The sequence below is a fragment of the Lutjanus erythropterus genome, chromosome 24 (assembly GCF_056507025.1).
Source record: "Lutjanus erythropterus isolate fLutEry1 chromosome 24, fLutEry1.hap2, whole genome shotgun sequence".
NCBI lineage: Eukaryota > Metazoa > Chordata > Actinopteri > Lutjaniformes > Lutjanidae > Lutjanus > Lutjanus erythropterus.
The window spans coordinates 16179772-16207500 of NC_139340.1; the positions used below are offsets into that span (position 1 = coordinate 16179772).

The 27729-nt window shown below is 38.6% G+C and overlaps 4 protein-coding genes across 4 annotated transcripts in view; 1 reads left to right on the top strand and 3 right to left on the bottom strand.

Moving 5' to 3' along the window:
• Positions 1-138: 138 nt before the first annotated feature.
• On the bottom strand, positions 139-1643 carry LOC146304864 (uncharacterized). Its single transcript, XM_084713327.1, has 2 exons — positions 1245-1643; positions 139-810 (listed from the first exon to the last, which is right to left on the bottom strand). Exons 1-2 carry the CDS (start codon positions 1300-1302, stop codon positions 389-391), a joined length of 480 nt encoding a protein of 159 aa, XP_084569453.1. The 5' UTR covers positions 1303-1643; the 3' UTR covers positions 139-388.
• A 1057-nt stretch (positions 1644-2700) lies between these two features.
• Positions 2701-5349, bottom strand: LOC146304865 (uncharacterized). The gene is made up of 2 exons (XM_084713318.1): positions 4651-5349; positions 2701-4366 (listed from the first exon to the last, which is right to left on the bottom strand). The coding sequence occupies exons 1-2, from the start codon at positions 4706-4708 to the stop codon at positions 3204-3206; spliced, it is 1221 nt and encodes a 406-aa protein (XP_084569444.1). The 5' UTR covers positions 4709-5349; the 3' UTR covers positions 2701-3203.
• A 1153-nt stretch (positions 5350-6502) lies between these two features.
• LOC146304866 (uncharacterized) lies at positions 6503-8836 on the bottom strand. The gene is made up of 3 exons (XM_084713241.1): positions 8636-8836; positions 8402-8486; positions 6503-7669 (listed from the first exon to the last, which is right to left on the bottom strand). Exons 1-3 carry the CDS (start codon positions 8834-8836, stop codon positions 6567-6569), a joined length of 1389 nt encoding a protein of 462 aa, XP_084569367.1. The 3' UTR covers positions 6503-6566.
• A 245-nt stretch (positions 8837-9081) lies between these two features.
• The window catches only part of LOC146304867 (neoverrucotoxin subunit alpha-like), a 38192-nt gene continuing 19544 nt past the window's right edge, over positions 9082-27729 (top strand). The window contains exons 1-2 of the mRNA XM_084713243.1: positions 9082-9716; positions 9952-10009. Of these exons, the coding sequence (XP_084569369.1) occupies positions 9443-9716; positions 9952-10009 (332 nt within the window). The 5' untranslated portion in view covers positions 9082-9442. The remainder of the gene's footprint in view (positions 9717-9951; positions 10010-27729) is intronic.

Below are 27729 nucleotides of genomic sequence, written 5' to 3' on the forward strand. Positions count from 1 at the left end.
TATCTGCATATATAATTATAATTAAATATCATAAAACATATGCTTAAAGTTCTCTGCTGTTTTTCTTCAGTAAAGTTTAATCTAAAAAGCACAAACATATTAGCATCACAATATACATGAAGAACCAAGTTCCTGTTGTTTTAATTTTGCCGTGTGAAGCACTTCGGGCTGCATGTGTGCATGAAAGGTGATGTATAAATAACGCTGAGTTGATGTATTTAATGTGTTCATCAACATGAGGCTCATTCTAATGACTTAATATGGTGCTGGGTAGTTCAATCCAATACTACATTATTATTAGTTAATTTATATTCTATAATAATCTGATTTAGCACATTAAATGTAACTAAAGTTATCAAACAGATGTAGTGGAGAAAAGGTGAAATATTTACAGAGGGTTCTGACCTGACTGAGGTTCCACGGTCTCCTCCCACTCATGACTGCAGTCCGTGTCAGTTTCAGAGGAGTGTGACGTCTCGTCATCAGTAACTGGTTGCAGACGACAGTCTGGATTAAAGCTCCTGGCAGATTCTGGTCCTCCACAGTCCTCTTCATCAGCCTCTGTCTTCAAATTTTCTGCTTCTCTGTTCACTTCAGTTTGGCTTTGGTGAAGCTGTGAGGACTGAGATTTCTCTTCATCTTCTTCACTCTTCACAGGGACAGGACTGAATGTGAACCTGATGATATCAGTGTCCTCTAGCCCTCGAAGCTGCTCGCCCTCCTGACTGGTCCAGAGTTCCTCCTCTTCCTCTTTAATGTGCCGCAGCTCTGGTGAGCCCTCTTCTTTACTCACCAACATCAGCTGGACATCTGTGGAGAATAAAGAAATACATACACAAGTTTTAGAACACTGTAATTTCCTGTTCACATTTAAACCACGGACACCACTGTTTCCTTAAATGAGTGGACAGATGTTGCACTTGTAAGAAACTAGAACAAGCAATAAAATTATTGACACAGGGGTTCCCAGTTATACTAATTAAGGCTCCATTCCATTCATGTCAGAGTTCGGGTTCTGATATTAACCCTTTGCTAAGCATCGCCCTCCTTAGTTACTATTGTACACTGTACTGTACTCTTACATACATAAGTAAGGGTTTTAAGGCAGGATTTTTATTTACAGTGCAGTATTTTTATAGTGTGCTATTAGTACTTTTACTCAAGTGAAAGATCTTAATATTTATTCTACTACTGCTGCTTTCCAGCAGAAAGAAAACAGAGAATAACAACGAAAGTGTACAAACCTGCTCTGTGTAACCGGAAGTCAGCCTTGAAATCATTGTCCAGGAGACTGCGTGACATTTTTACAAATTCACAACTTTTCCTCCAGAAACATTTCGTTGAAAGCAGTTTGGTCACTCTGATGTGTGGTGTAATGGAAAATCACGTCCACGTCTGTCTATTTATATCTCTCTGTTTCCAGCTAGCAAGCTAAGCTAACTTCGATAGCTTCGTATGAAACCAGGATTCAGACGTTAAACATTTTCAAATACAGGAAGCAGCATAGAGTCTATTCAGACCGATTTGTCTGGATATTTTTGGGTATTTTGGGTCCGTGAAAAATACAGTTTGGCCTCTATCGAAGCTGCTCCGATTCGTACTGTAAGGCCGGATTCCGTCTCCGTCTACTTCCGACTCGTAAACTACGCTAACTTCCGGTAGCATTCTTGCCTAACAGGAAATGAGTCTGAGCTAAAACATCCCGAAAATTTACACAACGTCCACTTTAACAAGTTTATCCAGACATACAGACTCTATTGATTCATCCGTTTGTATCTTATAGTACCTGACACATAACGAAAAAAATAGCATGTTAGCCACGATCAATACTCTCCTCCAGTACCGCTTCCGTAGTGATTTTCAAAATAAAATCAGAACCGGGTTTATTACCCAGTCGGTTTTCACATAGTGATTTTGCTTTGGTATATCGGTGCATAACAATAATATATAGTAATAATAATGTTGAGCAAAGGAAAACATGATGAATCTGTGAGAATATTATAACCAGTTTCCAGTAAGATCATAATAATAATAATAATAATGATAATAATAATAATGATAATAATAACTTGATTCAGAGATCTGCTTAAAATGAATCTTTATTCAAGACAGAGTTCTTCACTGTGTTGTGCTAAAATGACAAAAAAATAACACTTGACTTTAGAAAATACCTTTAAACAAGTCAAAATATTCTTAATTCATTTAAAGATTTTTGATGAAAATAAAAACTATTTTACAGACAAAAATGACCAGGTAGAAAGGAAAATTTTTAGCAAATAATAAGTTATCATTGCTTACTTACTTTTTAACAATAATAATAACAATTTATAGCTTATGGAAAGGATCACAACAATGGGAAATATTTATTTTAAGAGTACGATCAATTTTGTTTAACCACAAACAGTATTGTTCTCGCCAAACTAACTAGACTCCCTTTGAAAATCTGTCATTTTAAACACCATCATTGTCAGCTTTATTCAAACTCAACAGAAACAAAATAAAAAACATATTGGTTCATATTCCCACTGTTTCAACAAGCACCAACTCCTTTGGTTGAAATAAGACCTTAATTTAGAGGATGAAGGAGAGTAAAGCCTGCAGGACAGCGGATGCAGTGCTGCTGCAGCCTGGGGAGAGAAGCTCTCAAAAAAAATCATGTAACTACCTAAATAACAACTGTGCAAACACCCATAGCCATGAAGTGCTTCAAGAATGTGCTTTCACACATCAGAACTATCATCCCACTGGACCTGGATAGGCACCAGTTCCAAAAATGGTAGTGAAATAAATAATGTAAAATTACATATTAATTATGAACAGAACCTCTTTGTGTGTTAGCGTATGTTTATATTAGAGCTGTCAGCGTTTCCAAAAATCAGGTTAGAAAAATTTTAAATGACACGCAATACATTCAAATATATTATAGTGCAAAAGTCTTCCACACAATTCATCTCAAAATCTTTGGTGTTGTTATCATCTGCTAAGAACAGGGCTTTGCTTGCTAATGTCCTCTATTTTTGTAGTAATAACTTATAACTTGTATGTAATACCAAAAGTGAAATAACGTAGCTACAAATAATAACAATCAATATAATCACCTGGCTTCAGCTCAGTTGAATAGATGAAACACTACTTATGGCGCCTGTATCACAATCACTTCTATCCTGCTGGAAGAAATGGGCTCAGTGAGCATCTCTGCAGCTTCATTTATTTATGCTGCTCTCACCAACACACTTGTGTTTTTGGATATGAGTGAGCTGAGTGAATCTTTTATCACAGTCACTGCAACTAAATGGTTTCTCCCCTGTGTGGATAGCCAAGTGTCGTCTCAGGTTCCCCCTGTTTCCAAATCCTTTACCACAAACTGAACAACTGAGTGGTTTCTTCCCAGTATGCATTATCATGTGCTGGGACAAATAACTCCTGCGACTAAAGCTTTCTTCACAAACTGTACAGGTGAAAGGTTTCTCTCCTGTATGCCCCCTTAAGTGCGTCGTCAAAGCTGATCCTTGTGTGAATCTTGCACCGCAAAAAGAACAAATGAAAGGTTTTTCTCCTGTATGAACTCTTAAGTGTGAGGTCAAGGCTGAGCTTTGTCTGAATCTTGAACCGCAGACGGAACAACGAAAGGGTTTCTCCCCTGTGTGGATTCTCATATGCTCCACAACATGTACTCTCCTTTTAAAAGTCTTTTTACAAACTGAGCAGCTGAATCGTTTTTCTTCTGAATGAAGTCTCATATGAGCGGTTAAGGTGTTCTTCCGTGAATAACCTTTACCACACAATGAGCAACTAAATGATTTCACTGCTGTGTGGATTCCATTGTTTTTCTGCAGATGTCCCTTGTGGACAAAGCTTGTAGCACATTCAGAGGAGTTCACTGATTTTTTTCCACTATTACATTCTATATCACTGACGGGTACGTCATTGTTTTGCAGAGAGTTTAAACATGACTGAGGCTCTGTGGTCTCTTCCCAGTCACGACTGTCATCTGTCTCAGATTCAGATGAGTGTGACGTCTTGTCATGAGTATCTGGATGAAAGATCCAGGCTGGCTCAGGTCCTCCACAGCCCTCTCCATCAGCTTCTGTTTTTATCTGTTCAGTTTGTTTTTGGTGAAGCTGTGAGGACTGAGGTGTCTCCTCATCATCTTCTTCACTCTTCACAAGGACAGGAATGAATGTGAACTTGATGATATCAGCTTCATCTAGCCACTGAGGCTGCTCTCCCTCCTGACTGGCCCAGAGTTCCTTGTGTTCCTCTTTAATGTGCGGCAACTCTGGCGGGTCCTCTTGATCCAGACCGAGGCGCCACTCCTGCCGCTCAGGAGGATCCTCTTCTTTACTCACCAACATCAGCTGGACGTCTTTGGAGAATAAAGAAATACAGACAGAAGTTTTAGGACAACATAATTTCCTGTTCACATTTATAACACTGGTATCACAACTATCTTAAACGTGTGAAGAAATGTTGCTCATTTGGTATGAAATATCTGTAAGTCATTCAAACTAAAATAAACCACAAGAATATCCTGCACTTTGCATTTTGTCAGAGCAGAAATACAGTAGATGCAGCTGTGTATCCATGCTCATACAAACCCATGAGTTCAACTAAAGCTTTAAGTGAAAATAAAAATGAATGAACACAAACCTGCTCTGTGTAACCGGACTTCCGGCTTGAAATCAGCGTCCAGCAGTTTGCGTGACATTTTTTTTTTTTCAGCAACCTTTCCTCTAGCCACCCTCCGTTACTCCGTTACGTTACATTCGTCTACTTCCAGCTACCAATCTAAGCTAATTTCATTTGCTTTGTGAGACACCGGGAGATAATTCAGATGTTAAATATTATAGTGATAATAATACTATTCAGACAGCTCTATCTGGACGTTTTGGGTCCATGAAAAACACAGTTTGGTCTTTATCCAGGCTACTCCGACTAGCACTGTCAGGCCGAACTCCATCTCCGTCTATTTCTTGCTAGCAAGCTACGCTAACTTCCTTTAGCATTCTCGGCTAACATGAGATAAAGTCTGGGCTGAAACATCCGAAAGTTTACACAAAGTCCGTTTGAACAAGTTTATCCAGACGTACAGACTGTGATGGTTAATAACGCACCTGACACGTAACGGAAAAAAAGTTAGCATGTTAGCCACAGACAACACTCACATCCGGTAATACTTCCTTGCTGATTTTCAAAATAAAATTATCAGTTATCATTATCATCATTATCGATCCATTATAACAACACTGCCAATCCAAACTAATGGAGTCAGCCTCTCTTCCATTGATTAACTGTTAATTCCTGTCTCATATCAGTGTCAGTTTGATGCAGAGTGAGGTGCAGAAAGCTGCTGCTGTAGTTCTACTATCAGTCCACTAGATGGCAGCATAAAGCTTCAGTGAAGGGAAGAACAGGCCAGCTCACACTATGCATGGAGGACCTTTCACTGACACACACTGAATTGACTGTCAATACTTGAAAATGTCTCCACAACTAAACAACATTTCAGTTGTACATGAATGAACTGCTCACCAACAACTGAAGTTAATTTCTGTGAACAGAGGCTGATTTTGCAAGGGAGACATTGGAAGAGCATAAATGGTTGGAGCCAAAACGTACTATTTTTTGGATATATGTTTTTATAAGTTTGAAAAAAACCCTTTGAGATATCATATTCACAAGAATCAAACAGCCCCAAATTCATAATCCTTTAAACCACTGCCATCATGAGCATGGAGACATAAAAAAATAGTTTTTCAAACATTGTAAATCACAGAAAAAAAAAAAGATTTACCAGTCCAGTAGTATTCAGGATTAGTTGCAGATAAATTGTGGGTCTGTCTCACACACACACACACAAGCAAGAGACTGCATGTAATGCAACTGATGATCTATAAATGATTTATTTATTATCATAAGTATTTGGTTTTACAAAGATAAATCAACACAATTCTTTTCTTAGTAACTTCTAATGGCTTTCAAATGTTTCACAAGGGATTTCATAATTCAGACTTACTCAATTGTGCCAACTAATGAATTTTCACATTTAATTATATGAAAATATACATTTAAGCCCTGAGTCAATTACAAACTTAGAGTTAGGCCTCTTTGCACAAAACTGTTTTCACAGACTGTCTTGGATGTTTGTTGTCGCAACAAAACAAGTGCAACAAACATACAAATGTGTCTTGGGATGAAGATACCCAGTTGAAGCAGGGTTACAGCAACCAATAACCCTCAACCTTCAGGCATCTGGGTACTGTACAGGAGCAGGCTTGAAGAATTTCAAACTATTTAAAGGCAGCTGGGTAAATCACAACATTTGTCAATTGATTTAACAAAAATAAAGCATGAGCTCTTTAAGAATCAAGTGTTCAGGTTTTACACATAATGAAAACTCATTTCAAGACCAAGAAAGGCTATTAATTTAGAAATAAACTGTGATATTGGGAGGGAAGTCATTTAAATTATAAATCAAACTTTAAAAAAATACAAATGCTCCTGCCAACACACTTGTGTTCTTTAATAAGAGTGAGTCTAATCAGTCTTTTATCATATCACAGCAGCTAAACGGTTTCTCCCATGTGGACAGTCATGTGTTCTCTCAGAGTTTTCTCATCTTCAAATCCTTTACAACAGACAGAGCAACTGAATAGTTTCTCCTTTGTGTGGACTCTCATGTGTCGTCTCATATTCGAACTGCATCCAAATTCTCTACTACAAATCGAGCAACTAAATAGTTTCACCTCAGCATGGGCAGACTTGTGTTTTCTCAAATATCCCTTATGTGCATATTTTTTACCACAGACCGAACACCTAAATGGTTTATCTGTGAGATGGATTTTCTTGTGTCTGGACAAACTGCGCTTGACATTGAAATGTTTCTTGCAAACTCTGCATGTAAAAGGTTTTTCTCCTGTATGAACTCTTAAATGTGAGGTCAAGGTTTTGCTTTGTGAAAAACGTTTATCACAGATAGAGCAGCTGAAACATTTTTCCTCTGAATGAAGTCTGACATGATTTATTAAGAAGCTCTTTCGCTGGTATATTTTACCACAAACTGGGCAACTAAATGATTTCACTCCTGTTTTGATTCCATTTTCTTCCTGCAGACGTCTCTGGTGGCTAAAGCTTGCAGCACATTCAGAGGAGCTGATTAATGTTTTTTCACTTTCAGCTTTCCTATCACTTACTATCACTTGTGTTTCATTGTTTTGCAGATGGTTTAAACCTGACTGAGGTTCCCTGGTCTCCTCCCAGTCACAACTGTCATCGGTCTCAGAATCAGAGGAGTGCGACGTCTTGAAGTTCCAAGTTGGTTCTGATCTTACAAAGTCCTCTCCATCAGCTTCTGTTTTGACCTGTTGAGTTTGCTTTTGATGAAGCTGTGAGGACTGAGGTGTCTCTTCGTTGTCGTCTTCACTCTTGACAGGGACGGGATTGAACGTGAACTTGATGATATCGGCCTCCTCCAGCCCACGACGCTGCTCTCCCTCCGGACTCATCCCGAGTTCCTCTTGTTCCTCTTTGATGTGCGGCAGCTCTGGCTTGGCCTCCGGGTCCAAACTGGAGCTCCACGTCTGCTGCTCAGATGGAGCCTCTTCTTTGCACACCAACAGCAGCTTGACTTTTGTAAAGAATAATGAAATACATACATGTTTTAGTAAAGCTCATGTTGACATTTCAACCACTGACTGAAAAAAAAAATCATATTCTGCACCCTGTCAGTAACAAATACATACATTTAATTTAACACTCACCATTGCCACTGGTTTGTGCAGCACATCTGGGTCTGTAAAACCATAAAACCAAACAAACAAAAAAACAATTTAGTAATTAATATGATACCTGTCTAAGGTTTTGTTTTATTACATGTTGAACATGTACCTGGGGGCTGATCCAAGGTTGCAGGCTGGTGCAGCATCCTGTTTGTCACATCCGATTCTGTAAAAGTTCAGTTTTTTGTTGGACACAAAAAAGCTCAAAGTAAGTGATTTATAATGCATCTGTCAGGTTTAATTTTTTAATATGTACTTGACAGCTACCTTTACATTTAGAGGAAAATGCACTGAGCTGCAGACAGATCATGAGTGACGTATGTTTTAGTATGAAATATTAAAACTTTTTTCGTTAAATGCATAGCATATGTTTTTTTTTTAAATTGTATTTTGCGTTTAAAAACTGGTCACCATTCATTTCCATTTTGTGTGCGATTCTGACGCTGTTTTAATGACTGCATTTTAATTTTTGGGTGAACTATCCCTTTAAAAAGCGAACATTATCTGTCAGTAAGTTAATTATAATCCATTGTTGCACCCCCAGGAGTGGAAGTAACTAATTCCAAATAAATTACTGTAATTCCATAGTTGGTTTTTTTGGGGTACTTTGGGGCACGACAGACCTTTTTGCTGCAGAACTTCCGCAGCCTCCGCGATATTCCCTCCGCTGGACCGGCGAAGGTGGAGCAGGTATCGGGTTGGGAAACTCTGGAGTGAGCCGTCCGTTCACAAAATGCTGAAAGATAATATGTGTGTCTGATTGAAAAGCGCCGTCAGGTCATTTCCGCGTCAGGTAACAACTGCCTTATAACGCGGCTGAGAGACACCTTCCTGTTGTCACTGTGCGCTCGTCTTACCTTCGAGCAAACGTAGGAGTTCTTGTTGATCTTGGACGGATTTAACTGAGAGTCGGGTCTCCCGCACTGTTTGATCCACAGCCGACATCTCTCCAGCTGAGTTTTGGGCTTCGGGAAGGCGTAAAAAACGACACCCCCCTCCAGACGTTGGGGATACCTGGTGTCGGAGTTGCAGGTTCCATAAACGCACCGTTTCGGCATTTTTTTTTTCCCCCTCGCACTGAAATTCTTCTTCTATCTTCTCTTTGACTCGTCGTCTTCTTCTTCTTAAAGGTTTTACGGATTTTTACATCCATGAGGTCGCATTACTGCCACCCTCAGGTTTTATTCATGTACATGCTCTCTCTTTTTGTTTTAATCTGAACTTTATTTACAACAGCAAATGTACAGTGACAGCTTCTCTGTGTCTTGTTTTTGGGAGAGACACACCCCCATAGGAACATCTAATTAAATATTTTATCTAGTGCGGTTAATATTCACCTGTGTTTTTTATCTTTGAGCATCAATCAAATAAGTAAAGCAAAATGATATTGTGGTAAAGACAATGAACTATATTCAGTGTGTCCACATTCAGGTGACTGTCTGAGTGTGTGAAGTTTAGTTTCACTTTCTGTGATCCACGTGGTGCAGTTTGTTCTCTCTGTTAACCCTCCAGCTGAAGGTTAAGGTAACTCATTAACACAAGCTGCCGTTAGGTTAGATAAGAAATAATAAATCTGACTCAACACACTTTGCAGGACCTGTAATCTTGCTTCACAGTGCACCCCTCAGGTTGACAAAGCTGTCTGACTTAAGCAGGGAGCCACAATGACGACAATCGACCTTTTGAAAACTCTGGAGGATCTAACGGATGAGGAATTCACGGTGTTCAAATGGCATCTGAAGCAGCCGAGCATCATGGGAGGCTACCGAGCCATCGAAGCCTCCCAGCTGGAGGATGCAAATCTGAGGAACACGGTGGATCTGATGGTGCAAACCTATGAATTTAACGGAGCTCTGAAGGCGACCAAGAAGGTTTTAGACAAGATGTGCAGGAATGATTTGGTAGAGAGTCTGCCAGACACCAGCTCAGGACCAGAAGGTCAGTCACCATTAAATTATCTGTATTTTCAGGTTAAAAAAAAACAGAGCAGATCAGAGGACAAGGGAATGATGGAGCTGCTTGACTTGATTTTCTCTTATATTTACTAGTAGTATTTTATGCCTTGAGTAAATAACCAGATGACATAATGCAGTACATGAAATTGTGTGTGTGTGTGTGCGCGCTTGTTTCTTGGCTGCCATGAATGGTAACATCTGCATTTCTTTCGCCGAAGGGGACTCCTCAAACCTTGGAGAGCTGCAGAGTCGACACTTCACACTGGAAACTCTCAGGTCATTCATTAACACACTGAACTGATAATAGTTTAAAGTCTGACTTGCATCAGTTGATAAAGAGCAAACCTGTGTCTGCTGATGTGACTAAACTTCAGCAGTAGTTTCTAGACTCAGAGAACAGACTCAGCGTATATTTTAATGAATTTGCGTAAATGAATGTAAGCATTTAATGAATCATTGTAAAGCAGAATTAGCTGCCTTGTGTATTGTTTGAGGCGGGGTTCATCCTGGACAAGTCGCCAGTTCCCCAGATGTTGTTGGTGCAGAGGAGTCTATCAGGGTTCCTACACAGTATGGAACACTGTGGGATTTGATTTAAGGAACTTCAGGGTCTGAATAACTACGGACAAAAGAAAAGAGTACAATTTTCTCCACTTCCTTAATAAACTTTTCATATTTTGATGCGACTGTCAACCTGCTGGCAGAGACGGAAGTTGGGGACTCTTATTTTGAAGGCGGCACAGTCAAAACTATTTTTATAAAGTTGTATATTGATTTATTGCTTGTATATCAGTTCTGCAGCGAAAACCAAATATGATTTAATCATTTCTGTCATTCTCAAGTTCAGTCAAAACATTAAACGGCGAAAAAGTTCCCTGGCACCCAGACACCCCCTCCCTCCCTCCCCGGGGGGGTCGTGTTGCTCAGGGGGGGCGCAGCGTCGCTCGGTGTCGGCGAAGTGATCAGAGGAAACATCCGAAAATGTTGAAAATTCACCGGATAAAACCTGTTTAATGAAGACGTGTGGAGTACGAGAGGGGAAAATGAGACCAAAAGGACGGAAACAACAACAAAAACGGATGTTTTGAGGTAAGTCGGAAGCTGAAACACAAACATAAACACAAACAGTGTCACTGCGTCCGCTGCTAGGTGGCTAACAGCTAAGCTAACAACACCTGTGTGTACATTCAGTTTGAGGCGGATAAACAAACCGCACAGCGGCCATTCCACCCGAATAAATGAAGGAAAGTTAACATTTAAAATGAAGGGGAACTTGTGAGATTATTGTGTGAAATCACATGTCGTTTTATAACGTTTCGCGGAAGCAAACATCGAACGATCGCGCCTAGAAGAGAACCCCTGAACCGCGACAAATCTCGCGAGAGTGACCGACAAACCATAAATTTCCCTAAGGTTAACTAAGTATATTAAACTATAGACCCGGACGTTTTTTTTTTCTTTTTTTAACAAAGCATTGTCGCCTTATAAAACCATAATACGAAGCATAATTCGTTTATAGAACGTGCTCAATAAAGAAGCGACATATGCAAATCTCGCGAGAATTACGCAAATGAAGGATTTCCGAAAAAGGCGGATGATAAACACCAGTAAAAACAATATCCCTATAGTATCTCTATATAGTAAGTCATAATTATGGGTTTAAATCATAATAACGTATCGTTGCTTATGACGTTTCTTGATTATTTGGGCCTTTATCTCAGAATTTATATAATATTTATTTTATAATAAAATATATGAATAAATATAAGTATACTACAACTATTTTGTATTTTTTACTTTACTTTTTATTTTTTAAGCACACATTTTTCAAATACTTAGATTACTTCAGATTAAAAATATTACTTTTAGGTATCTCTCACCAAAAATATTTACATGGATAAACAGCACTACGGACCAGAGGGAAGAAAAGTGTTTTTGACTGTGGGTGAACTGGCCCTTTAACACTTGCTTTTCACTCCTCTTTTCTATTTTTCAGGCAGACGCCCCCTAGTGGTCCAGTGTCAGACAACATGTCCATGCAGCAGCTTCTTACATCTTCTCACATCTTATTAAATCATCTTACATCTTAGTTAATCTTCTCAGTGACTCTGTCCTCTGTTGTCGTCTCTCGTCTGGCAGGAATGCACCACTGGGGTGACTTGTAGAATCAAAAATTTTCAAAATTTCAAGCTTGCAAAAAAGAACAAGTAAGTAAAACCCCCCGTTTATATCTCTGCGGAAACGCAGGAGGAGACACTGTCCCCTCCTGCTGACCCGCACCGCCCTCCGCGCCAGGATCCAAATGGACACCACAGGGGTTCGAACCAGGCAGAGAACTGCCTGCTGGCTCCGTAGCCACAATGAACCTCCACAACGCCACCTGAATCCCTTTGCACTTACACCTTTTCTCCGGGCGCTTTTATCTTTTCACTTTGGCTGTTGGACTTCAAAATTCAGTGAGGGAGATAAGGATCGAACACACGACCTCCAACTCCAAAACCGCCTTCTTACGACCTGAGCTATCGTCTCAGGTGATGAAGTCCTCCTCCTCAGTGGTTTTCACTTTTGTTTTTGAACTTTGGTCTTCAAAAGTCAATGAGTCTTGTGAGGATCAAACCCACAACCTCCAACTCCCAACCCGCCTTCTTACGACCTGAGCTATCGTCTCAGGTGATGAACTTCTCCTCCTCAGAAGTTTTCACTTTCTTCTATGGACTTTGCTCTTCAAAAGTCAATGAGTCTTGTGAGGATCGAACCCGCAACCTTCAGCTCCCAAACCGTCCTCTTAAAACGTGAGCTATCCAAACGGACAGAGCGGTATCGCTTCTCACGGGTCTTCACTCTTTTCTGTGGACCGCATCCTTCCAAAGTCACCGTGGGCAACAAGAATCGAACCCACGATCTTCAGTTCTCAAGCCGTCCTCTTACCACCCAAGCTATCGGAGAACACGCTCCCACCTCGCTTGGTGTCTAATAGGAGTCTGGACGACCACGTTGCTTTGACTTGAAAATCTAACAGTTGTGTTTTCCTTTCAAACAGAGACACACCGCCTTTCAGACTGAGCTCACACCTCGACTTTCAATTGTACTTGTATTTCTGGGTCAAAATACTCAAAAGAAAACTTCAGAAAAAAGAAAAAAAAAGTCTCAGAGCAGGTCAGCTTGGATTTGATCCCCCAACCTCGCGTATCCGTTATCAGCCGCTTATCTTGTTGAGCTATTCCTGCAGGCAACTTTTTTTTTTTCTTCAATATTGCCAACAGTGGTGTTCGTACCTGTGGTCACGAGTTTGAGCTGTTTGGAAACCAAATGTTGGTGTCTCTACAGACAGGTCCTCCCATCCTCAGCAGGAAGTGTTTTAGCACGAGGCAGAATGTGGAATTGAACCATCAACCTTTGGACAACAGACAATGGAGATTAACCCCCAGACTAATGCAGTACTAATGAATAATAATAATGTGTTCTGTGTGATATTTGTGGACTAAAAATAGAAAAAAGTGAAGAAATTCTATTGTTTTTTGTTTGTAAAAGATCTCCCTGAAGTGTCGAACCCCCCCTGTTCTTTTAACCACTTCCTGTAGTCCAAGTCCCGCCCCCTCCTCTATAAATCCAATTGGAACCTTCCACTTCCTGTTTGACACTCCGCTCTTCCACCTGGAGTCGACAACAAGTGGAGCACATGGAGCCAGGTCAGTGTGTCTTTTGATCATTTGATTTACCTCCAGAAACGGTTATTTAAAAACACAAAACCAGTATTTGTTTGATTTTCATGTTAAAATACAAGAATTAAAGGCGCATTAAGATTCTGAAGGAAGACGGTTGATCGTTGAGTCAAACAATCAACGAGCTTTGACCGGAAGTGATCACTGAAATACAAGGTGTTTTTGTTTGTCGTGGTCGAACAGGAATGAGCACAATTTTAAAGAATGGTTTGATTTTCATTTTCTATCATAGTATCACCAAAAAAAAGAGACACAGTTGATGCTCTTGTCTTCTTGTGTTGTTAAATTATGGAAAACTGTAACTGTCAAAAAAATTTAATTTAATTTAGTTAATTAGTTTAGTTTAGGTTAAATTATTGATTAAATAAATTAACAGCTGAACTGGGTGTTTATGGAAGACTAACTGCCAAAATCAAAAATAAATTAAGTGACTTTAAATGAAAAAAAGGCTTAATTAAGTTCAAAATATGATAAATATAATGAGAAAAATAATCAATTCAGTTAATTAAATTAAGTTAATGAATTTAATTTAAATTAAGTTACATTAGTTGATAAATAGACTAAATCTTCTTTCATGATTTGCAGTTTTATAAGGTTTTATCAGTAATATTTACAGAAGAAAAGCAAAAATAAATGAATAAATTAAAAACAGGCAGGTAACTGAAGAGACATTGTATAATAGTGTATTAAACCTTCAGAGTTTTGTCACAGGGTTAGGGTTACCTGTATTTATTTTAATGTTTAATGAACATTAAAATGTAGACATCCAAAATGAAATGTAAAAAAGATAAGACAGAAATAAATGACTTTGGGGAAAAAATAAATGGGGGGAAATACAAAAAGGAATTACATTTTAAAAAGTCAGTAAATAAAATGAAACTATAAAGGGGAAGATAAATAAATAGGAGAATGAATACAAATGTAATACAGAAGCTGATTGAAATAATCAATTTATGCCACATTTCATCAGTTCATGCGTAAATTTATTTTTAATATTTTTGGTGCATTTAATGGCATATTAATTTATTTATGGTGGAATCCTCCATAGTTATGGATCATAACTGACAAAAATGGGTAATAATTTAACTTGATTTAACCTAATTATTAAGTCATTGAACTTCATTTTAATTCAATTCATGAACATAATTTAATTAACTTTTTTTTAACTTAACTTTTTTATTTAACTTAGTCTATTTATTAAGTGATTTATCTCAATTATGTACTTTAATCATAACTTAAAACTTAAATAACTTAATTACTTTATTATTTAAGTCATAAATACAGAAGCAAACTAAAAAATAAATATCAATTTATGTCACATTTTAAAAAATAGTTCATGTCTAAATTTATTTGTAGTATTTTTGGTGCATTGAATGGCATATTAATATATTTATTTAGATTTATTTATTTTCCTCCATATGTCCCCAGTTTGGCAGTTAAAGTTAAATTATTTAATAAATTAAATTACAGTCAGACCCACTTTTGACAGTTAAAGTCCTCCATAATTTACAGGACAGGAGGACTGAATGTTCCAGTGTTGTTTTAGCTAAAATCTTCTCTGTGACTTCAGACATATTTATTATAATAAACAGAAAATGATCAAACCATTTTTTTTTTACATTTGATAAAGAAAAACAGTTTGTATTTCAGTTTTAAAGCTGGAAGCTGTGGAGAAAATAACTGATCGCTGAATCACTTAATGCGCTTTTAATTTTTGTATTTTAAAATGAAAATGAAATAACTGCTTGTTTTTTTGTTTTTAAATATCTGTTTCTGAAAGGTAAATCAAATGATCAAAAGATGCACTGACTTGGCTCCATGTGTTCCACTTGTTGTCGGCTCCAGGTGGAAGAGCGGAGGACACTGAACGAACATAAAGGGGATGCACTAGAGGGACACGTGTAATTAAAAAACGCAGCGTAAAATTTCCCATAACCCCCTGCTGGTATCTCTCCAGAGGTTCGGGAGGAGACACGGTCTCCCCCCAGCCCCTCTGCAGTGGGGCTTGTGCTCCAGGAACTGGCACCGTGTCAGAATCGAACCAGGCACTACCGGCTCTAGCACGCCCAACCGACGCTAACGACCCCTCTCCGCCACCAGCATCCCTTCACACTGAGAGTAGTTCTCCGGGCGCTTTTATTTCTTTACTCTGGGGCGTTAGAGTTCAAAATTCACCGAGGACGATAAGGATCGAACACACGACCTCCAAGTCCCAATCCGTCTTCTTCCAGCTTGAGCTATTGGATCAGACACTACTGTCAGCTTTCTCGGAGGTTTTCACTTTCATCTTTGGACCACAAACTTCAAAAGTCACCGCGTCTCATGAGGATTGAACCCACAACCTCAGAATGACAAGTCAGTCCTCTATCATTCTGAGCTACTCAGTCAGACGGTTGAGGTTTCTTTCTCGGAGGGTTTGAGTCTTCCTCTGGGTGTTGCACTTCAAAACTCAAAGCACTGGTTGAGAATTGAACTCACAACCTCAAAAGTCCTGGACTGTTCCTTTACTCCTTGAGCTATTGTGCTGAACACACCTGAGCTTCATTTTTCAAGCATTTCACTCTTTTCTTAAGCTGTCAGACTTCAAAATTCATCGAGTCTTATAAGGATTGAACCCGCAACCTCAGGTCCGTGAAGCAGCGCTTTAACCTGCTACGCCAGCAGTCAGACAGCTTCAGGTTCTTCCTCAGAGGGTTTGACTCTTCCTCTGGCTGCTGGGTTTCAAAACTAATCGTTATGTTTGATGATTGAACCCATGGCCTCAAAACATCTAAACAGGTGTCTTACTCCTTGAACCATCCCACCAAAATATCATTTTTCAAGCCTTTTCTTTAGATGTTGTGATCAACTTCAAAATTAAATTCCTGTAAGAATTGAACTCACAACCTCAGACACACCGACCGGATCTCTATCCTCCTGAGCTACATCATCTGATGGGTGTGGCCTCTTTCTGAGAGACTTTGACTCTTCTTCTGGCTGCTGGGCTTCAAAACTAATTGTTTTGCTTGACGATTGAACCCACGGTCTCAAAACATCTAAACAGGTGTCTTACTCCTTGAACCAACCCACCAAAATAACATTTTTCAAGCCTTTTCTTTAAATGTTGTGATCAACTTCAAAATTAAGTTCCTGTAAGAATTGAACTCACAACCTCAAAAGTTCTGGATTGTTCCTTTACTCCTTGAGCTATTGTGCTGAACACACCTGAGCTTCATTTTTCAAGCATTTCACTCTTTTCTTAAGCTGTCAGACTTCAAAATTCATTGAGTCTTATAAGGATTGAACCAGCAACCCCAGATCTGTAAAGCAGCACTTTAACCTCCTAAGCCAGCCGTCAGACAGCTTCAGGTTCTTCCTCAGAGGGTTTGAGTCTTCCTCTGGCTGCTGGGCTTCAAAACTAATCGTTCTGTTTGACGATTGAACCCACGGCCTCAAAACATCTAAACAGGTGTCTTACTCCTTGAGTCATGACACCAAAATAATATTTTTCAAGCCTTTTCTTTAGATGTTGTGATCAACTTCAAAATTAAGTTCCTGTAAGAATTGAACTCACAACCTCAGACACACCAAGCGGGTGTCTATCTTTCTGAGCTACATCATCTGATGGGTGTGGCCTGTTTCTGAGAGACTTTGACTCTTCTTCTGGCTGCTGGGCTTCAACACTAATTGTTTTGCTTGACGATTGAACCCACGGTCTCAAAACATCTAAACAGGTGTCTTACTCCTTGAACCAACCCACCAAAATAACATTTTTCAAGCCTTTTCTTTAGATGTTGTGATCAACTTCAAAATTAAGTTCCTATAAGAATTGAACTCACAGCCATAGACACACCAGGCGGGTGTCTATCTTTCTGAGCTACATCATCAGATGGGTGTGGCCTGTTTCTGAGGGACTTTGACTCTTCCTCAGGTTGTTGCACTTCTGAACTCATGACACATGTTGAGGATCAAACCCAAAACCTTCTTAACTGTGTACTTGTTCCTTGAGCCGTTCAGTCTGACATGTTCAAGAGCTTTTGGGCTGTTTTGCTTTCTAATGTTTGTAATGAGGCTTGAATCCACAACCTCATAAGTGTCCAGCAATCATCTGTCATGTTGAGCTACAGAGTTTCTGTGTCTGCTTCTGAGATTTCAGGTCCACCTCTGGGCGTTGCACTTCAAAAATGATCACATTGCTCGAGGCTCAAACACACAACCTCCAATCTTCTCAAGACTTTTTTTTTTACTCCTTGAACTGTTTAGTCCAATACGCAATAATCTTTCAAGCTTTTGATTATTTTCTTTATACGTCAGACTTGCTAAGTTTTGGGGCTGTTAGGCAAAAAGCCCAAATAATAATAATAAAATAAGTTTCCAAAACCAAAAAACTGACAAGCAGGTATTTAACAGGCAGAGCTATTTAATCAAACCTTTAGACTTCCTCTCTCGGGGCTCTTGACTGTTTCTTCTGGGTGTGGGTCTTCAAAAAGCACCTTCTTGCCTGCAGATTGAACCCTGTTGTGCCTCAACAAGGACTGAATCACAAATGACATCTCTAGCAGGCTTTTACATTTAGATTTAGCAAAAAAGCATTAATCATTTAATCATTTGTCAGGTTATGTTTGGGTTTTTGTGAGTGAATATTAAGTTTTGATCAGGCTAAAACGAATTGTACCATTAGTGCAAGTAAAGGAAAAGTTACAACAAGATACTGGACCATGAAAGGTTTTATCAGCCAAACTTGTGACTGTCCTGATGTTGTTGATGCTCTCAGGTCCTGATTGGACTAAACAGTTCAAGGAGTAAAAAAAAAAGTCTTGAGAAGATTGGAGGTTGTGTGTTTGAGCCTCGAGCAATGTGATCATTTTTGAAGTGCAACACCCAGAGGTGGACCTGAAACCTCACAAGCAGACACAGAAACTCTGTAGCTCAACATGACAGATGATTGCTGGACACTTATGAGGTTGTGGATTCAAGCCTCATTACAAACATTAGAAAGCAAAACAGCCCAAAAGCTCTTGAACATGTCAGACTGAACGGCTCAAGGAACAAGTACACAGTTAAGAAGGTTTTGGGTTTGATCCTCAACATGTGTCATGAGTTCAGAAGTGCAACAACCTGAGGAAGACTCAAAGTCCCTCAGAAAGAGGCCACACTCATCTGATGATGTAGCTCAGAAAGATAGACACCTTAGACACCTGGTTGGTGTGTCTGAGGTTGTGAGTTCAATTCTTATAGGAACTTAATTTTGAAGTTGATCACAACATCTAAAGAAAAGGCTTGAAAAATATTATTTTGGTGTTATGACTCAAGGAGTAAGACACCTGTTTAGATGTTTTGAGGCCATGGGTTCAATCGTCAAACATAACGATTAGTTTTGAAGCCCAGCAGCCAGAGGAAGACTCACAACCTCTGAGGAAGAACCTGAAGCTGTCTGACGGCTGGCGTAGGAGGTTAAAGCGCTGCTTTACAGACCTGAGGTTGGGGGTTCAATTCTTACAGGAACTTAATTTTGAAGTTGATCACAACATCTAAAGAAAAGGCTTGAAAAATGTTATTTTGGTGTCATGACTCAAGGAGTAAGACACCTGTTTAGATGTTTTGAGGCCATGGGTTCAATCATCAAGCAAAACAATTAGTGTTGAAGCCCAGCAGCCAGAAGAAGAGTCAAAGTCTCTCAGAAACAGGCCACACCCATTAGATGATGTAGCTCAGAAAGATAGACACCCGCTTGGTGTGTCTGAGGTTGTGAGTTCAATTCTTATAGGAACTTAATTTTGAAGTTGATCACAACATCTAAAGAAAAGGCTTGAAAAATATTATTTTGGTGTCATGACTCAAGGAGTAAGACACCTGTTTAGATGTTTTGAGGCCATGGGTTCAATCGTCAAACAGAACGATTAGTTTTGAAGCCCAGCAGCCAGAGGAAGACTCAAACCCTCTGAGGAAGAACCTGAAGCTGTCTGACTGCTGGCTTAGGAGGTTAAAGTGCTGCTTTACAGATCTGGGGTTGCTGGTTCAATCCTTATAAGACTCAATGAATTTTGAAGTCTGACAGCTTAAGAAAAGAGTGAAATGCTTGAAAAATGAAGCTCAGGTGTGTTCAGCACAATAGCTCAAGGAGTAAAGGGACAGTCCAGAACTTTTGAGGTTGTGAGTTCAATTCTTACAGGAACTTAATTTTGAAGTTGATCACAACATTTAAAGAAAAGGCTTGAAAAATGTTATTTTGGTGGGTTGGTTCAAGGAGTAAGACACCTGTTTAGATGTTTTGAGACCGTGGGTTCAATCGTCAAGCAAAACAATTAGTTTTGAAGCCCAGCAGCCAGAAGAAGAGTCAAAGTCTCTCAGAAAGAGGCCACACCCATCAGATGATGTAGCTCAGGAGGATAGACACCTGCTTGGTGTGTCTGAGGTTGTGAGTTCAATTCTTACAGGAACTTGATTTTGACGTTGATCACAACATCTAAAGAAAAGGCTTGAAAAATGATATTTTGGTGGGATGGTTCAAGGAGTAAGACACCTGTTTAGATGTTTTGAGACCGTGGGTTCAATCGTCAAGCAAAACAATTAGTTTTGAAGCCCAGCAGCCAGAAGAAGAGTCAAAGTCTCTCAGAAAGAAGCCACACCCATTAGATGATGTAGCTCAGGAGGATAGAGATCCGGTCGGTGTGTCTGAGGTTGTGAGTTCAATTCTTACAGGAACTTAATTTTGAAGTTGATCACAACATCTAAAGAAAAGGCTTGAAAAATGATATTTTGGTGGGATGGTTCAAGGAGTAAGACACCTGTTTAGATGTTTTGAGGCCATGGGTTCAATCATCAAACATAACGATTAGTTTTGAAACCCAGCAGCCAGAGGAAGAGTCAAACCCTCTGAGGAAGAACCTGAAGCTGTCTGACTGCTGGCGTAGGAGGTTAAAGCGCTGCTTCACGGACCTGAGGTTGCTGGTTCAATCCTTATAAGACTCGATGAATTTTGAAGTCTGACAGCTTAAGAAAAGAGTGAAATGCTTGAAAAATGAAGCTCAGGTGTGTTCAGCACAATAGCTCAAGGAGTAAAGGAACAGCCCAGAACTTTTGAGGTTGTGAGTTCAATTCTCAACCAGTGCTTTGAGTTTTGAAGTGCAACACCCAGAGGAAGACTCAAACCCTCCGAGAAAGAAACCTCAACCGTCTGACTGAGTAGCTCAGGATGATAGAGGATTGACTTGTCATTCTGAGGTTGTGGGTTCAATCCTCGTGAGTCGCGGTGACTTTTGAAGTTTGTGGTCCAAAGATGAAAGTGAAAACCTCCGAGAAAGCTAACAGTAGTGTCTGATCCAATAGCTCAAGCTGGAAGAAGACGGATTGGGACTTGGAGGTCGTGTGTTCGATCCTTATCGTCCTCGGTGAATTTTGAACTCTAACGCCCCAGAGTGAAGAAATAAAAGCGCCCGGAGAACTACTCTCAGTGTGAAGGGATGCTGGTGGCGGAGAGGGGTCGTTAGCGTCGGTTGGGCGTGCTAGAGCCGGTAGTGCCTGGTTCGATTCTGACACGGTGCCAGTTCCTGGAGCACAAGCCCCACTGCAGAGGGGCTGGGGGGAGACCGTGTCTCCTCCCGAACCTCTGGAGAGATACCAGCAGGGGGTTATGGGAAATTTTACGCTGCGTTTTTTAATTACACGTGTCCCTCTAGTGCATCCCCTTTATGTTCGTTCAGTGTCCTCCGCTCTTCCACCTGGAGCCGACAACAAGTGGAACACATGGAGCCAAGTCAGTGCATCTTTTGATCATTTGATTTACCTTTCAGAAACAGATATTTAAAAACAAAAAAACAAGCAGTTATTTCATTTTCATTTTAAAATACAAAAATTAAAAGCGCATTAAGTGATTCAGCGATCAGTTATTTTCTCCACAGCTTCCAGCTTTAAAACTGAAATACAAACTGTTTTTCTTTGTCAAATGTAAAAAAAAAAATGGTTTGATCATTTTCTGTTTATTATAATAAATATGTCTGAAGTCACAGAGAAGATTTTAGCTAAAACAACACTGGAACATTCAGTCCTCCTGTCCTGTAAATTATGGAGGACTTTAACTGTCAAAAGTGGGTCTGACTGTAATTTTATTTATTAAATAATTTAACTTTAACTGCCAAACTGGGGACATATGGAGGAAAATAAATAAATATAAATAAATATATTAATATGCCATTCAATGCAACAAAAATACTACAAATAAATTTAGACATGAACTATTTTTTAAAATGTGACATAAATTGATATTTATGTTTTAGTTTACTTCTGTATTTATGACTTAAATAATAAAGTAATTAAGTTATTTAAGTTTTAAGTTATAATTAAAGTATTTAATGAAGTTAAATCACTTAAATAGACTAAGTTAAATAAAAAAGTTAAGTTAAAAATAAGTTAATTAAATTATGTTCATGAATTGAATTAAAATGAAGTTCAATGACTTAATAATTAGGTTAAATCAAGTTAAATTATTACCCATTTTTGTCAGTTATGATCCATAACTATGGAGGATTCCACCATAAATAAATTAATATGCCATTAAATGCACCAAAAATATTAAAAATAAATTTACGCATGAACTGATGAAATGTGGCATAAATTGATTATTTTAATCAGCTTCTGTATTACATTTGTATTCATTCTCCTATTTATTTATCTTCCCCTTTAAAGTTTCATTTTATTTATTGACTTTTTAAAATGTAATTCCTTTTTGTATTTCCCCCCATTTATTTTTTCCCCAAAGTCATTTATTTCTGTCTTATCTTTTTTACATTTCATTTTGGATGTCTACATTTTAATGTTCATTAAACATTAAAATAAATACAGGTAACCCTAACCCTGTGACAAAAATCTGAAGGTTTAATACACTATTATACAATTTTATTGTCATTAATGATCTTTCCTGTATCAATGTCTCTTCAGTTACCTGCCTGTTTTTAATTTATTCATTTATTTTTTGCTTTTCTTCTGTAAATATTACTGATAAAACCTTATAAAACTGCAAATCATGAAAGAAGATTTAGTCTATTTATCAACTAATGTAACTTAATTTAAATTAAATTCATTAACTTAATTTAATTAACTGAATTGATTATTTTTCTCATTATATTTATCATATTTTGAACTTAATTAAGCCTTTTTTTCATTTAAAGTCACTTAATTTATTTTTGATTTTGGCAGTTAGTCTTCCATAAACACCCAGTTCAGCTGTTAATTTGTTTATTCAATAATTTAACCTAAACTAAATTAATTAACTCAATTAAATTAAAAATTTTTTGACAGTTACAGTTTTCCATAATTTAACAACACAAGAAGACAAGAGCATCAAATGTGTCTCTTTTTTTTGGTGATACTATGATAGAAAATGAAAATCAAACCATTCTTTAAAATTGTGCTCATTCCTGTTCGACCACGACAAACAAAAACACCTTGTATTTCAGTGATCACTTCCGGTCAAAGCTCGTTGATTGTTTGACTCAACAATCAACCGTCTTCCTTCAGAATCTTAATGCGCCTTTAATTCTTGTATTTTAACATGAAAATCAAACAAATACTGGTTTTGTGTTTTTAAATAACCGTTTCTGGAGGTAAATCAAATGATCAAAAGACACACTGACCTGGCTCCATGTGCTCCACTTGTTGTCGACTCCAGGTGGAAGAGCGGAGTGTCAAACAGGAAGTGGAAGGTTCCAATTGGATTTATAGAGGAGGGGGCGGGACTTGGACTACAGGAAGTGGTTAAAAGAACAGGGGGGGTTCGACACTTCAGGGAGATCTTTTACAAACAAAAAACAATAGAATTTCTTCACTTTTTTCTACTTTTAGTCCACAAATATCACACAGAACAAATTATTATTATTCATTAGTACAAAAAAAATAAAGAAATAGATATGCAGCGACAATTACAAATATACATTTACAAATTAAATACATTCAAGCAGAAAGTAAGGTTGGAGGTTACTTACATGTAGGTGTGACAGAGCATAAAGTAGATGTTCATAAGATCTGCTCTATGAGGACGTTCATAGTGGTCTGACTGCTGAGATATGATGTTATAACGCCCTCTGCTGGTCATCATAAGACACTGAACTGTACTGTATCTGACTGCCACAGTGTTTGATATGAAACAAATATGAAATAATCACATGAATAATTTGTGTAACATATATTAATAAAACAACAATTTGTGAAATAATTGAAGACATTAATAAACATCAACCTTTTGTTATGAACTGCTATATTCTTATTTTCATAATAAGATTTTCATAATAAAAGTTTATTTTTATTTCATAATAGAGTGTTTATTTCAAAATGGGTATTCTGGTAGCACAATCCAATAAAATCCAATAAATGAATCCAATAAAATTCTGCTACAGTGAAAATGAATGATGAGTTCAGTTTTTATCATTGTTTCAATTATTTCACAAATTGTTAATTCATTTATATATTTTACACAATTTCTTCATATGATAGTTAATTTTATTGTGTAGTTTTAATTTATTCAGAGGAACAGTCCACCTCAAAATCAAAAATACATACTTTTCCTCTTACCTGTAGAACTTACTGTAGAGCGCCAAAAAAGGCAGAGGCTTGATTGACATGACTGTACACTTGTTAGACTGAGTAGACTTGATATGGCTGATGTTCAAAAATGAGCAGGTGCTCCTACCCAGTATACTCAGTCTACCACAGTTCAGTAAATTCTGGTGGCGGGTGGAGGGGGGGTGGGTGGTGTGACTGCATTAGTCTGGGGGTTAGTCTCCATTGTCTGTTGTCCAAAGGTTGATGGTTCAATTCCACATTCTGCCTCGTGCTAAAACACTTCCTGCTGAGGATGGGAGGACCTGTCTGTAGAGACACCAACACTTGGTTTCCAAACAGCTCAAACTTGTGACCACAGGTACGAACACCACTGTTGGCAATATTGAAGAAAAAAAAAAAATTTGTCAGCAGGAATAGCTCAACAAGATAAGCGGCTGATAACGGATACGCGAGGTTGGGGGATCAAATCCAAGCTGACCTGCTCTGAGACTTTCTTTTTCTTTTTTTCTGAAGTTTTCTTTTGAGTATTTTGACCCAGAAATACAAGTACAATTGAAAGTCCAGGTGTGAGCTCAGTCTGAAAGGCGGCGTGTCTCTGTTTGAAAAGAAAACACAATTGTTAGATTTTCAAGTCAAAGCAACGTGGTCGTCCAGACTCCTATTAGACACCAAGCGAGGTGTGAGTGTGTTCTCCGATAGCTCGGGCGGTACAAGGACGGCTTGAGAACGGAAGATCGTGGGTTCGATTCTTGTTGCCCACGGTGACTTTGGAAGGATGCGGTCCATAGAAAAGAGTGAAGACCTGTGAGAAGCGGCATTGCTCTGTCCGTTTGGATAGCTCACGTTTTAAGAGGACGGTTTGGGAGCTGAAGGTTGCGGGTTCGATCCTCACAAGACTCATTGACTTTTGAAGAGCAAAGTCCATAGAAGAAAGTGAAAACTTCTGAGGAGGAGAAGTTCATCACCTGAGACGATGGCTCAGGTTGTAAGAAGGCGGTTTGGGAGTTGGAGGTTGTGGGTTCGATCCTCACAAGGCTCAGTGACTTTTGAAGAGCAAAGTTCAAAAACAAAAGTGAAAACCACTGAGGAGGAGGACTTCATCACCTGAGACGATAGCTCAGGTTGTAAGAAGGCGGTTTGGGAGTTGGAGGTCGTGTGTTCGATCCTTATCGTCCTCATTGAATTTTGAAGTCCAACAGCCAAAGTAAAAAGATAAAAGCGCCCGGAGAAAAGGTGTAAGTGCAAAGGGATTCAGGTGGCGTTGTGGAGGTTCATTGTGGCTACGGAGCCAGCAGGCAGTTCTCTGCCTGGTTCGAACCCCCGTGGCGTCCATTTGGATCCTGGCGCGGAGGGCGGTGGGGGTCGGCAGGAGGGGACAGTGTCTCCTCCTGCGTTTCCACAGAGATACAAATGGGGGGTTTTACTTATTTGTTCTTTATTGCAAGCTTGAAATTTTAAAAATTTTTGATTCTCCAAGTCACCCCAGTGGTGCATTCCTGCCAGACGAGAGACGACAACAGAGGACAGTGTCACTGAGAAGATTAAATAAGATGTAATACGATTTAATAAGATTTAATAAGATGTGAGAAGATGTAAGAAGCTGCTGCATGGACATGTTGTCTGACACTGGACCACTAGGGGGCGTGTGCCTGAAAAATAGAAAAGAGGAGTGAAAAGCAAGTGTTAAAGGGCCAGTTCACCCACAGTCAAAAAAACATTTCTTCCCTCTGGTCCATAGTGCTGTTTATCCACGTAAATATTTTTGGCGAGAGATACGAGCCGTAGAGACGTCTGCCTTCTGTCCAACATAATGGGACTAAATGTCACTGGGACTGTGGTCCTTAAAGCACCAAAAAATAGATTCTAAAAATGAAAAATCAGTGTTTCTCTCCAAAAATCAGGAGGCAGTTACTACTACAAAAGAGTAGTTAGATGAAAGTGCTCACAACAAGGTGTGTGTATTATTATTTTGTTTTTGAAATGTTGAAGTGTATTTTTTGGTGCTTTGAGCGCTGAAAGCTAAGTGTCATTTAGTCCCATTATACTGAAGAGAAGGCAGAAATTGCTAGGAGCGGTATCCCCAAAACTCTGCAAGTTACAGCAAAAGACTGTAGATGGATAAAAAGCACTACATGCCAGTGTAAGAAATGTATTTTTGATTTAGGGGGTGAACTGTCCCTTTAAGCAAGACTTTTAGTTAACAGAAGGATTGGCTTGAGTGTAAATTGTGTAAACTTTTCACATATGACAAGTTTAAAGGATGAGAATGTAAAATATGTCCACATGTTGTCCTCAGAGTCACTGCCGACTGCTGACTTGAAGTAAATGTGGTTATTGAATATTGTAAAAACAAAGGTGATAAAGCCGATAATGTTTGTCGATTTGTTGCATGGTTTAATTTTAAATTGTGGCCATATTTTACAGATTGCTCCTTTAAGAAAGAGGCGTCTTAATTGAAAGCATTTTGTGTGCAGCAGTGGGTCATACTGAGAATAAATATCTCATCAGAGTGAAGACGTGGTCTCACTGGGTCGTCCTCCAAGATGCGCTCCATGGAGGCTGCGTATCTGCAAGTGTGAGATAAATAAAAGTCAGGTTATTTGAAGTGTGGTTGTGTGAGCCACTGATCCAGAGTCAGTGTGTTTCCTACAGTAGATGGTGTTGAGTACAGCACACTTCCTAGAAGCAGTGAGGGACAGCAGCACAGAGACTAAACAGAGGACTGTTGTGGACAGTTTTGTGTTTTTACTTGTTCTTTTTAATGTATTATCATTTTTCATTGTTTTTATCTGTCTTTGTAGTCGCCTTATTTACTGTAACTTTGCCTATTTAGAAAAAGTTCTAAATAAAATTACAAAAAAAACTTCTCAGAGTTTTAGTTATTTGTAAAGGTTGATCACCTGATTGGCTCCTAAAATTCAGATGAAAGGTTTGGATATGAAGTGAAATCAAACTCAGTACTCACAAAGATTTTAAAAGTAACTAAGTAGATTACATGTTGTAATGCCTACTTAAGTGTGAGTAAAAGTACAGACTTGAAAATGTACTGATAAAAGTACAAGTAGGCCAAAAAGGAGTTAATTAGAGTAATTAGAGTATTTGTAATGAGTTAAATTGAATTTTAGATTCATTACTTCCTGGTTCCTCAGAACTTGAAAGCAGTGATCTAACTTCCTAAGCCAATGAATCAGAGATACATCACATGTCTTTATTAGAGCTTTTCACTCTTTCCTGTTGCACCAGGATTCAACAGTAAGACAAAGAGTTGAAAGTAGAGATCTATCTAACTAGATGAACCGATGAATCACAGATACTCCAAGCCTTTTTCTGAGGCCCCTTCAGTCTTGCTGTTGTAAATTGATAGCCTTCAAAATAAAGTGTAACAGCATGAAATGAAAGGACATGGTGCACCCAAAAGGAAAAATACTTTAGTTTTCTAAAATGGTAAAAGTCAATTTTTTGTGTCCTGCATTCAATCAAATGTAAATATTCTATTTTTCTGCAGATGTGGTTTCACATATTTAGTATCTTTGCAAAGCTTTGATCAGCAGTATAATTTATGATGAAATTCAGTGTGTTTGAACGATGTTTGTCTGCACAGAATGAGTTTGAAACAGCTGATCTATCAATTGGACAGTGGGTTCATGTGATTTTCTGTTGTTGAGTTTCAGACTGGTGAGCTCTGGTGTACAGAAGCCTGTTTACGTCCCATGTTTCTGCTGGATGTAATTGTGGGTG

Bases quoted from the DNA above. Each gene is read 5' to 3' on its own strand.
- LOC146304864 (XM_084713327.1), bottom strand. From the start codon at position 1,302: ATGTCACGCAGTCTCCTGGACAATGATTTCAAGGCTGACTTCCGGTTA. The intron at 811-1,244 runs GTTTGTACACTT...TATTCTCCACAG, and splicing joins CTTCCGGTTACACAGAGCAG to ATGTCCAGCTGATGTTGGTG.
- LOC146304865 (XM_084713318.1), bottom strand. From the start codon at position 4,708: ATGTCACGCAAACTGCTGGACGCTGATTTCAAGCCGGAAGTCCGGTTA. The intron at 4,367-4,650 runs GTTTGTGTTCAT...TATTCTCCAAAG, and splicing joins AGTCCGGTTACACAGAGCAG to ACGTCCAGCTGATGTTGGTG.
- LOC146304866 (XM_084713241.1), bottom strand. From the start codon at position 8,836: ATGCCGAAACGGTGCGTTTATGGAACCTGCAACTCCGACACCAGGTAT. The intron at 8,487-8,635 runs GTAAGACGAGCG...GGCTCACTCCAG, and splicing joins ACTCCTACGTTTGCTCGAAG to AGTTTCCCAACCCGATACCT. The intron at 7,670-8,401 runs GTCTGTCGTGCC...TGTCAACATGAG, and splicing joins GGAAGTTCTGCAGCAAAAAG to CTTTACTAAAACATGTATGT.